Source organism: Aythya fuligula, chromosome 5 (assembly GCF_009819795.1).
Source record: "Aythya fuligula isolate bAytFul2 chromosome 5, bAytFul2.pri, whole genome shotgun sequence".
In the NCBI taxonomy this organism is placed as follows: domain Eukaryota; kingdom Metazoa; phylum Chordata; class Aves; order Anseriformes; family Anatidae; genus Aythya; species Aythya fuligula.
This window is the reverse complement of record NC_045563.1, coordinates 16,038,106-16,050,735: the sequence shown is the minus strand read 5'-3', so window position 1 is coordinate 16,050,735 and position 12,630 is coordinate 16,038,106. Positions and strand designations below refer to the sequence as shown.

At 37.5% G+C, this 12,630-nt stretch overlaps 1 protein-coding gene across 1 annotated transcript in view; it reads left to right on the top strand.

Moving 5' to 3' along the window:
- The window catches only part of UNC79 (unc-79 homolog, NALCN channel complex subunit), a 101,784-nt gene that overhangs the window by 36,955 nt on the left and 52,199 nt on the right, over positions 1–12,630 (top strand). Inside the window, 9 exon segments of the mRNA XM_032187756.1 lie at positions 1,221–1,422; positions 2,989–3,168; positions 4,227–4,292; positions 6,370–6,658; positions 10,248–10,303; positions 10,306–10,338; positions 10,341–10,370; positions 10,373–10,425; positions 11,278–11,440. Coding sequence (XP_032043647.1) covers positions 1,221–1,422; positions 2,989–3,168; positions 4,227–4,292; positions 6,370–6,658; positions 10,248–10,303; positions 10,306–10,338; positions 10,341–10,370; positions 10,373–10,425; positions 11,278–11,440 — 1,072 coding nt within the window.

Genomic DNA, 12,630 nt, shown 5'->3' with positions numbered 1-12,630 from the left:
AGTTTTGACCCAACATTTGAAATGGCTCACGTGGACAGTGGCATAGTCACTGCTAATACCTCTTTAGACAAGCCTTACAGGTCTTGGTATTTGACATATACACAAAATAGACATGGGAAAGATACTGCCTGAGCCCCAACTTTGATGACTACGAAGGATTACTATGACATTTGAGCTGTTATCATAGAAAGCTGTAAATGTTTTTATAATTTTAAAATGTACTGACATTTTTCATTTTAAAACTAAACGGTTTTACAATTCTCATTACATCCTGTTGAGCTGATAGTGAGAAAATACATTCAAGCAAAACCAAACATGGCCTTAATATTTGCAAGACTTACTTAGACATATAATTTTAAGCATGTGAGAGGCCTTGCCAATGAAAATTATCATGATTAAAACAAAGTGCATATAAAAATGGATCAAAGCCTACATAAACAAATAAGATTTTGAGGGAAAAAAAATAAAAAATCTCATAGTATAAAATTCAATTCTAGTTCTCTAGAGGATGTAATGAAAATGTATTTTGAAAAGTTTAGTGCTGCTGCCTATGAAATGCTGTTAATACTTGTTAATTTTATTCCATATAGAATCTTTTCGAAATAGTTTCCAGAGAACTTGAATTCTTTTGAACTAAGAAAAATAAATGTATAGTTCACTGAGGAACAGAGACTGGTCCCAGCATCCTGCAGTTACATATTTAATGTCTGGATTTACTTTTCAAACATAAGTCTTTACAGTATGCCTAAAATTCTAGTGCAGATAAAATACAGAAGCATTTTATGACTCAAATTCCTTCTGATACATTTCACCACGTAATCTTTTCTCTGTTTGGGATTGGCAATTCATTATTCTTCTAATCAAGGGCTTGATACGGTTGCATAAAGGTAAGCCTTTTCTCACACAGGGATACATGAAAAGAATACTTCGATACTGCAAATCAAATGTGTAGTAGAACAGAACTTTTGCTCATACTTTTATATTCCTCAAAACCTTGGAAACTTCCCATTATAAACATCATATTTGTTTATCTCCTTACTTACCTTTTCCTTTGATATCAGTAGCATTAGTCCTGATTAAAGGAGAGGGAAAAGAAGCTAAATCTTTATCCTTTAAAAATTGTGGGGTGAAGTTAGAACTTTGACCCTCCTTTGCTTTAAAAAAATGTTTATAGTCTTCACATCTCAGTACTGTGTTGTTGTTGTTTTTTTTCTCTATAGGGTCTTTGCCTCTGCCTTGATTTCCAGTTTGACACAGTTGTCAAGGACAGGCCCACAATTCTTAGTAAGCTTTTGCTACTTCATTTTCTAAAAGCGGATATTCCAGCTTTGAGCTGGGAGTTCTTTGTGAATCGCTTTGAGACCTTGTCTCTGGAAGCACAGCTTCATCTGGACTGCAACAAAGAATTCCCTTTCCCAACAAGTAAGCAGAGTCCAAATCAATCTGATCACCTTTTATCAGCTTCTGGAATTTCAGCTGCGTTCAAGGGTCTGAGAGAGATGTAGGCCTCACTTGTATAAATTGTCTGAAACTAAGTAATCTTGCAGGACAGAAGAGAGTACCTCACAGTGAGCACGTTTTGAATGCCTGAATGCAGATTAGATCATATTCCATTGCACCTTTGGGCATCATATTTTACTCTCAATAGGATTTGGTTGCCAACCTTGGTTGAAACATGGTATGGTTCTGTAATCACTCAACTGCAACCTGCATTAACCCACTTGTTCTTCTGTAGATGCTTTTATGCTATCAGCATTGCTATTCTCAAAGGTCATGTCTGATCCTGTTCTGTAATGATATGTACAAAGATAGCCCTAGGAGCTGCATAGTCCTTGAAACACAACCAAATACATGGGGCACAGCACAAGAGGTGCACAGATTCTTAGAGCCAGTGCTCAGTTAGCTATTCCTGTAGTGACTAAAGCAAAAGTTTATCCTGTTTGAACTTGGTTTCTTGATGAGATACCATGTCTCTCTCCATTCACTGCTGGGGGAAGGGGGCTAAAAATAATTTGTGCATGATTGTTTAATATGCTGCGTAATGGAAAACTTCCTTACCCAAGTGATGGACCATGAGGCAGACCTATTTCCATGTGATTTGCTTGGAGGAGGTGGGAAACAGCTGTTTGGACAGCATACGCTCCCTCAGCAGCCTTGTGCCTTCTTCTATGCTTTCATGGAGACCTAAAAAAGCCTAGGGACTCCTGCTGCATCCACATAAGAAGTGGAGCTGCAAACATATTTTCTTCTTCATATGTGAGTACCTTGGCACAAAGCAGGGATCTACTGCTGTGGCCTGAGAAGGGAATCTCAGCAGTGGTTTCTAGCTCCTCTAGCTGCAGAAGTAAGGTCAAAAGATACTTTTCAAGATTACTTTGAACCTTTCTCTTTGCCTTTTCAAAGGCATAAGTGGTGCAAGAGATGGGGTCACTGACTTTAGTCACTCAGTTATTAAAACTCAGTTTGAAGGCACTCTAGACATAAGTATAGAAAAGTGTTAGTGACTCCATTAAGGCATGCAGAGATACTCCTCGTAACACAACTGTAAACACATAATCACCCTCATAGCATTTTGGGGGCACTGATCCAGGATGATAGGTGTAGGTAGGACATGAGGTCAGTTTGAGGTAAAACTGGAGGCCACATTTGGATTTGAGTTATCAGCACTAAATGTGATGTGTACTCAAAATAGAGGGCACCTCAAATTCCCATAGCCTGAAATTCAATTTGGTTCAGGAGTCTGTTTTTGTCCAATTTCACAGAAGGAAGGGACACCATTATTTTTTAAACACAGTTAATCTCTTTGGGGTTTTATGGATTTCAGAATGAGAAGATGCAAATGAGTTCCTTGCAGATGGACCCCTTGAGCCCATATGAAGCTTTCTTGACCTGAGTGGGACCTGGGGCCCAGTTGCATTTGGCACTTGAAGCATTAGGCCTCACCATGCTGTGGAATGAATCCTAACTTGGTCAATTGCATTTGCAAAGCTATCACTGCTGTCCGGACAAATGTCGCCAACCTCAGTGATGCAGCAATGTGGAAGATCAAGAGGGCTCGTTTCGCACGTAACCGTCAGAAGAGTGTACGTTCCCTGAGGGACAGTGTGAAGGGACCAGTGGAGTCAAAGAGAGCGCTCTCCCTCCCAGAAACCTTAACCACCAAAATTCGTTGAGTATCTATTTATATTTTTGTGACAAGCCTTATCTTCTCTCTTAGGTTTGTATCCTATTGCTAGGTACACAATGGAATTGTAAATATTTATCTAAACAGGATAGCAAATCTAGGTTTTTGACTGATTTGGGCAGTATTCAGATAATAAGTTAGTGTGTTTGACAAGGAACATAGACAAAACGTTACATTTGTCCTGTGTTTGTTTAAAATGCTGGGACAAAATGCTCCAAAAGTAGTTTGTGGATAAATCTTAATTTTTATTTGTGGCTAATAGACAGTAATTTTGTCTAAAATAGATAAAATGTTTATAGAAAAATTCCTTGGTTACACTGATGAATAATTGCAATTAACAAATTAGTATGCAGTATGTGCTTACACATCTTAAAAAGAATTGTTAAGTTCTCGAATGTTCTGTTTGGAATCTTCAGAATTCCTTTGTCAGGAAAACAAGGGAAACAGTGTCCATGCAAACACATTCTTCCTGCCAGCTTGCATAGGAGGGCCTAGGTGCTCAAAATCATAGCCTTTATGAAACAACGTACAGATATTATTTGGAGTAAAACTAAAGCTTACACACAGTCTCATTTAGAGAATTTCTCAAGCATGGAGTTATCTTATATTCGTATTGGACCTCTTGCATTGCTCCTACCCCTATATGGGAACTGGATAAAATGTTCAAAACCTAGGCACTAGTGGGCTGTTAGGTTAAAAGGTTTATATATTTTCTCCAAACCAGGCAACACCATATTTTGGAACTCTTACATAATCCTTTTTGACCCACTTCTGGTCCTGCACAGGTGCTCCTGTGGGATGACTCTTCCACCAGCAAAACCAAATGATGGAGAAAACTAGAGTTACACAACAGGGTGCACAAAATCTATATAGTACAGAAGTGACATTTCAAATGGTTACACTCACTGCCTGACAACAGTGCATGAGTAAATGAACATAAATATGCTAGTGCTGAATGTATGCTGAAGTTTAAGTCATGAGTGCTGCTTATTTAAACAGAGCTGTTCTTGTTTTTTTGTTTGTTTGTTATTTTTCTTTTAAGCTGTGAGCTTGACCAGACATGAGCAGTCTGCTCCAGCACTTGGCGGAACACCAGAGCAAACACCAGGTGGGTGTGAAGAGGAGGGGAGTGCTTTAAAGGGAAAAGCAAATGAAGACACTAGTGCTTGCTTTCTAGCTGACTCATGAGATAAACTTATGCAAGATGAAAGCTATTTTCAAGATCTACACCCTTTTGGAAACAAGCACAGCATGGTTCCAAAAAGTGTAAATTGCAGTTTTGTTCTAGATTTGTATTGAAAGTTGTCCCCAGTTGTATGTACTACTTCAGGGCTGGCGGATGTTGTTCAGAAGCAGCCAGCTTTTGCTGTCAGTGCCTCACCCTCAAAAGGCTATCCTTCTCTACCTGCCCACTGTTTATTATTTCTTTCTGAAATCTTAATGTTGTTTTTTTGAAGGTTTGGCTTACGTTTGTTAACACTTTGCAATGACAGTACTGAGCGTATCTCATCCTTCTAAGGACCTAACCAACTACGAAACATAGTATGTACATCTGTGGTAGAAAATAATTTATTTTATGCATACCACTTAAATGAACTAGTCCTCATGCTCATCTGTTTTTTCTAGATCTAAAACTAATCCTTGCACAATCCAAATGCAAGATCAGAATTTAAGCTAATCTTACTTGTACGGTCAGTCCTACAAACTTCAGCTTAAACAATTATTGCAAAAGTAAGGGCTATTTCCAATACATGAAAAGAACTTACCCATTAAATGAAAACAAATAGATCATTTTGTAATTCTGCTTCATACCAGCTTGCTTTATCACAATAATTCATTGTAAGATAGATTTTTTAACCACAGATTAGAAAATACATCTGAATACATTTTAGCACCAATGTTAATTAATAGTAACAGTGTTTACAGAACAAACTAAAATTAATGATGTAATAAAAACTTAATTTTAAAATGTGCTTGCTTTTGATGCTGTCAAAATAGTATTATCTGTTCTTGGTTACCCTAGCCAATTTAAAAAAAATTCACATATAATGCATATATAATAGAACTATCATACAATTACATATATATATTTTATTTATGTAGGCATTTATTTAAATTACTCTTTTAAAATAGAACAAGTTGGAATAGTATTCCTCATTGTGCTCTAGCCATGCACATATTCAGAATGATTTAACAAAAAAATCTGATACAATGAAGTGTGAAATAGCTGCTGCTTTTCATGATTTCAGTTGCTATTGTAGGAACTGTTAAGCACTAACGATCTTTAATAATAGAAAAGGCCTTAAACCTAGGGTGAGATGGAAGAGGGTAACTCCAAAGGCAGGTCTGAAAAATAACAGGTAATACTGCATTTAAAAAATACTGGAATTTGAAAATGAAAATTCATGTCCAATTAGCAACTGTTATGTGCAGTGAGTCTGTTCTACTCGGGCAGAGAGTGGCAGCACGTCAGCTTCATTGTGCTTTTTAAGTAGCTTCTAGTCTTTCACCTGACAACAATGCAAAGTACTACTGTTTGATTATTTCCATTCAGTGTTTATAAATGAAGTCTCAAGATTCTTCTCTGGGAACAAGCCACCTAAATTTTCACATATTACATAGCGTCTCAAACATAAACCATTATAATGCCTACGTTTTGGCTCAAGTTATCTGATAGAAGTATGGACTCAATGTTAAAATGGGAAATCTTCATTTTTTTAATCATTATTGGGTAGAATTTTCCCTATTTCCTACCTTTGCCATTTGCTGCATTCTCAACTGGTGAAGTCTAATGTCTGCTGTTTGCTAAGGAAAACTGAAAACTATGCCAGATGAGAATTTGATGACCATGAAATTTGATTCTCTTTTAATGCACATGAAAGTAAAGGAATGGTAATATTCAGCTTGTCAGAGGGGCACTGGAATGGGAAGATAAGCAGTTCTGGTAAATATGGGAAAGCTGAAAAATGTAATTCAGTATACTTAGTATATATTACTGTGATGTTGAGACTGAAGCAATAGAGGAACAGTGCCCTCAGAAATGCATGCCCGTCTCTCCTGTGACATCACCCAGGTGTATTTGGGCAGAAATGGAGCAACTGGCTCTGGAAGAACTTTGTGATGTATTGTGTATCCTTCTTGCAGTCTTTTCCAGTGTCTGATACCATTGTCTCTTGTACTGATAGGACAACCCTCCCCAGAGAATGATAATACAATAAAAGACCTACTGCCAGAGGATGCTGGGATTGATCACCAGACTGTTCATCAGCTGATTACTGTGCTAATGAAGTTCATGGCAAAGGATGAGAGCAGCGCTGAGTCGGATATCAGCAGTGCTAAAGCTTTTAACACAGTCAAGCGCCATCTGTATGTCTTGCTTGGTTATGACCAGCAGGAAGGATGCTTCATGATTGCACCACAAAAAATGCGTGTTTCAACCTGCTTTAATGCCTTTATTGCTGGGATAGCACAAGTAGGTGAAGGCTCTTACTATCTCTTGCAGCTATTTCTCTTTGCCTGTTGTTGAAATGGTGGTAACACGGCTGCTTTTGTACCAAAATAAAGGCTGAGTGCAGTAATCCTGCTTAAACCTTCTTAATGCATCTTGAGTTGGTGAAATGAATTTGGGAGCAAGGACTTTCTTATTTACTCTTAGAAGGCTCTCTGTAGTCTAAACAAGTGTTTCATGTAGAGTTTTGCTCTGTAGTTAAAAAGTAAAGGGTTGAATTATTTATAGCTCCCTATTGGTACACTAAACTTCCTGCGCTGGTGGCATTGTAATAAGGGTTGTGTGTATGTGTGTGATTATTATCACTGTATGAAAAGTTGGAGACTGCTCCAAACCTCTTTGCTCTCTTTACCTAGCCTACAAATGCCTTGCTTTCCTCACATGTCATTCTGTCCTTTCATTCAGGAAGACATGGAACCTTACAAGAATGGTCTGTAAGCTTTTTGACGTTCCTTGTTTTGCAGGAGACTCATTCTCCTCCTTCCTTAGAGTGCACCAGAGCTTTCTCTTCTCATCTTTTTTTTTTTCTTAGGGAGTGGAAATGATGAACTGCCTGTACAGCTGTGTTAAATTAGCACTTTCTTGCCTTGTGCCTTCTTGTCTCCATCTTCAGAGTAAGAAGGACTGTAATTTCTTACCTCACAATGCTCTTCTAAGACTTAATTCTTACTGATAGAGCAGTTTGTAATGCTAGGCTGGAAAAAATTTCACACTTGCAGAATATTCTTTTTATTTGTGATGAAGCGTAATCATCACTTCCACACTTCCTCCTTATCACAATGTACTCTGATCCACTCATCTTGAGGCATCATTACTATATATTGGTAATGAATAATCTTTCACTTGTAGTTTTAAGCTAAAGAGTGTAAAAGGAATTCCAGGCCTATTATACAGTTTTCAGAGGTGCCAGTTTAGATCACAGGACATTATCTTCCACATTTTTCTGTGTGTTTTCCAAGTTTGGGTACCCAAACTTCAGTGACCATATTTGACCTGATTATAAGAAGTACTACGTAACACAGTCATCAGTCTTTTCCTTTCGTCTTCCTTTGCCTTTAAAATGTCTCAGGATAGCCAAATTCACCATCACTGTTTGAAAAGCTTCATAGTTGAATCTTGCCTTCCTTGAAGTGAAATAGAGCGTGTATGAGGACTTAAGTAGGCCATGATTTGTCTCCATGTCTAAGGCATAAAAACTTTAACTTGTATTTTCAGGGGATTTTTTTTTTTTTTCTGAGCTGGTAGGACTGCTTTCTGATGAAAATCTTCGCTGCAAGAGAAATACTATTGAAGATGCATTTACAGAATGAAAACTCAGTATAATAACTCTAGAGGTACATTTCAGTTACAACCCTCTCTCCTAGTTATAGAATACAGACCACCTCCCACCAGGCCAGGTTGCCCAAAGCCCATCCAGCCTGGCCTTGAACACTCCCAGGGATGGGGCAACCACAGCTTCCCTGGTCAGCTTGTGCCAGTGCCTCACCACTCTCTGAGTGAAGAATTTCCTCCTTGTATGTAATTTAATCCTCCCCTCTTTTAGTTTAAAATGTTACTCCTTGTCTGTGGGCCCCCTTTAGGTATTGGAAAGTTGCTGTAAGGGTAATAAAATAAATATTATTGATTGTATAAATATATATAATATTATTATATAATATATAATATTATTATATATTTGCTTTCCACAATTAGCTCCACAAAGGGTAGGACTGGACTAACTTGCTGGTTAAGGAGTTTTGATTCAAACTAGGTTGTAATGGCCAATTCAGGAAAAAAATCAAATTTTTGTTTGTGTCATAAAATCTGAATATTTTGAGTCCTTGAAAGCACACAATTTCTAGCAGTTGAAGTGGAAAAAATGTTGGTGTTTGAAGGCAGTTCGGCGTTGTCCCGCATGGTGGCAATGTTGTACAGTCGTGTCTGGTGGGGAAGTACAGCACTTACGGGGACCTACAATGATTTGCCAGGCTCTGCCTCCCAGGCTGAGGTCTGCTCAGCATTTGTAACATCATTTATTCCACATCTTCCTGTGACATCTTAAAAAAAATATGTCTGCTCAGCTTAGGACCATCTGTGTTACATTACGTGCTGTGTTAAGGCAGGGTTCTGTCTTCCTTGTATGGATGATCTTTTCCTAACCATGCTATAAAACTGTATCTCAGCCTGAGAGGACCATATTTGGTGATTATACATCATCTGTTCAACAGGCTAACCCTACAAGGATAGATAGAGATGTAGAATTCATCTGTTTAGGTCCATGCATGTAGCAGGAAAATTTGAGGCAACTTACAGGGACAAAACTCTAATCAGCTTGTTCAGTAGGGAACTTGAGAGGTAAGCTTTGTGTTTGTAAATTAGGTCCCTTGTTCTAATAAAAGCACAACTAAAAAAAATAAATAAATACAGACTTGAAGGAAATGGTTGATGTGGAAGAAACTGATGTTTGTGTCTGTTTAGGTATACAGGGCTCCTGATAAAGCACCAACTCCACTTAAACTGCAGGAAGGTGATAGATCTTAGGGGATGTGCTGGAGTTTGCTTTGTTGTACCTTCCTAGACATCAGCCATTCTGGGTCAGCGCCAGAGAGAAGGGATCCTTGATATGATCCAGTTCAGCTGCTGATTCCAGGACATACGGCTTTAAAGAAAAATAATTAATGTTGAAAGACTGTTAGGAAAATAATCAAAACTAATAATTCTCTTTCAATAGAAGACACAAGACTGTGTTAGGGCAGTGAGAATATACGCCTATACTGTAGCTAGTCATCAGGATTCAAACCTGTAGGATAGGCACTAAATAGCATGATGCTCATCAGTGTTCATGAAGGAGGCAAGGCTTATGGCTAGTAGTAATAACAGTAACCTGTCTTCAGCAACACTCCCACTTAAAAACAACGAACATTTTATTTATAGCAAGATATTTTTCATCAGCTTTATTCTTGGATCATCCTTAAAGAGTTGCATGTTTAGACTTTCTGCATAACATTACAGCTACAATGGAATTCTTGGCTCATTACCTGATTCCAGAACATGTGGCTTAAGAAAAAAAACAGATAGCATTGCAAGACTGATGAGAAAATAATGAAAATTGTCAGTGCAGCGTTAATTGAAAAAACAAACTGCCACCACCAGATAACCCACAATTGCATCTTGTCTGTTAAACATGGGATATATGTCTAGCATGGTTTTGTCTGTTAAAGTGTGATCAACTTGCGCCACAATATAAAGCTATCCAGCGTAATATATGTATGTATATATGTGCATTATGTATGTATGTATGTATATGCATATGTATATACATTAAAAGTTAGACTATGCAAAATGAAAGGCTTTCTGAATGCATCTTGTTTTGTTTCATTTTACCTAACTAGCTAAAAATAGAGCCTGACAAACTGGCAGAATTTTTTAATTGCTGGTAAGACTTTCTTAAAACATTTATTTCTTTTCACTTAACTAATATCTAAACTACATTACTTACTTTTGCTTTATCAAAAGCTATTACCAGTGGAGTTGATTTTAGTGAGCTAACTCCTGTGCTGATGTTCTTTTCAGGTGAATGGACTATAACATCAACCTGGGAAAACATCTTCTTCCTTTGGTGGTGCAGGTACTGAATACTGCACTTGTCCTCAGCTAAGGCATTACTTCAGCAGCCTCCTCGCTGCTCGCTGTGGTCCCTCAACCTCACATTCGGCAGATGTGGTTAAAAGCTTTACTTGTTATTCTCTATAAGGTAAGTGGTCTTAAAAGGTGGCATCTGCCTTAAAATCCACCTTCAGAGTGAAATTTAATTACAGGGAACAATATCTGTACTGCAAATGCTATAAAGAATACGTCTGATTTGCATTAAATGTTTAAGTGTTTCATTTCAGTGCCTGAAATAGTTAGGCTTTCATCTGTGCTACAGACCTGTTACTCCTGCTGTCTGTATTGTCTTTCCCATTGTTACCTGAAAAAAACAAACAAACAAACAAAAAACAACGGATATGCAAAGAGTAAAATTCTATATGAAGATCTAAGTGCTAATTAGAAAGGTCATGAATAGTATTTAGGGTAACCTACCCTGTTTTTTAAAACAAATTTTAACTTTTAAATGAGGGGTCAGCTTAATAGCTTGTAATCTTTAAGTGATGCTTTTTTTTTTTTTTTTAGGATCTGTTGTTAAAATATAGTGTGTTTACACACTGAAATGGAGCTGTGAATACTTCTGATATTTCTTGCAGGTTTACAGGGCATAGAAGGAAGTAGAGATGCTAGAAATGAATGTTAAGATGCAGGTTGAAATACAGTGTTGGGAGAAAAGTTTTGATAAGACCTTTTGCATTATTATAAATGGTTGATTTTATCATATAAAAGTCAAGGAAATTATATATTGAATCTTATTAATAGAAAATCTTTTCAAGTGTCTGCACAAAGCTGAAAACAGTCCTGCTTCTCAACATGTATTTAGAAATGTGCGATCAAAGAAAGGGAAGGGATATCTAGCTGACAATATTCTTGTCATTTTTCTATTTTACTGCTTAAATGCTTATCCATGGAGAAAAGTTGGGTTTTAAGCTGAAGTTTTTCCTCTTTCACTGAACAGTACCCCTACAGAGACTGTGAAATCAGCAAGATTGTACTTCACCTAATCCACATCACAGTCAATACCCTCAACGCTCAGTATCACAGCTGCAAACCCCATGCAACTGCTGGTCCTTTGTATAGTGACAACAGTAACATAAGCCGATACAGTGAAAAGGAAAAAGGTACTTTAAACACTCTCATTTATCTTACAGTCATTGATTTAATTCATTAAGTCTCACAGATGTTGTAGAAATGGGTATATGTTGTTTGAAATTTAGGACACAGTAGTCAGAATTAAGGCCAAGGTATAATTTTTGTGTCCAGCTATAGCCATCTATAATAAAAGAAATACGCTTACTGTTTCTTTGTAGGCTAAGCATAGCACAGCAGTGTAACTTTTATCTTGAAGGGAGCGTAGTTTAGGCTGAGTAGCTGAGTCACCATGCCTGGGTAGTGCTTAGCCTTTAAGTGAAAATTTTTACTGGTCATGCTCACATAAAAGCGTTGCAACCAGCCTGTCACTGCAGTCTGACTATTTGGATATGGTAAGTGCAATTCATCTGACCAAATACAGACATGCAAGTGCTAGCTGTCCAATTAGCAGAAAAACAGGCACTTCTGGAGTGCATTTCATCTCATCCCACAGCAGATGTTCAAAATACTGTGTTTTGGATGATAGCTGCTTTATAATAATAACATGGCTTAGTACTAAATAGTAAGAAGTTTAAAAGTTAAAGTGATGAACTCAGTCTATAGCTTTGTTGCTTTTTTTTTTTCCTCCTTAATAAATGGAGCTGAAGTTGAGTAGCTCCAATGCAGACATGTATGATGCTTGTGTCTAAAGGCAGAAAAGTGGTTCAACCCTTGGAGTCTGCATCTGGTTGTTAACTGTACTTTTCTTGCTTGTTATAGCAGAGATACTGTGATGGTGTGAGCTGGTGTAAGGTTAGAACTTGAAGTTACATGGGGTCACTGAGAGTAGTTCCCTACAACTGTGAAGTTTGTTATGTGATAAGTATTTCTGATCAAAGTTTGATGGGTTCTTTTGATGCTAATCTCTAGCTGCCTTTTATTCACTGACTATTTTCAACCTCCTTTTCAAGCAGTCTTCCTGAGTGTTCAGCAAACTCTTCTTCCAGAGGAAGAAGAATATAAGGAATACTCTGTCTTTACATACATATCCTTTTCCTCTTTTGCTGTTTGTACCTCATTGAAAAATATCCAAGAGAAGAAGGACATGAAATTTTGTTTACCTGAACACCCTATTACTCAGCTCTAGCAAATTAAAGCAACTTCAAAATAGATGTAAATGAAGTATTGCATATTCTTACTAACTTGGCCGTTTTGCATTGCTAGAGGAAGGCCAAGAGGG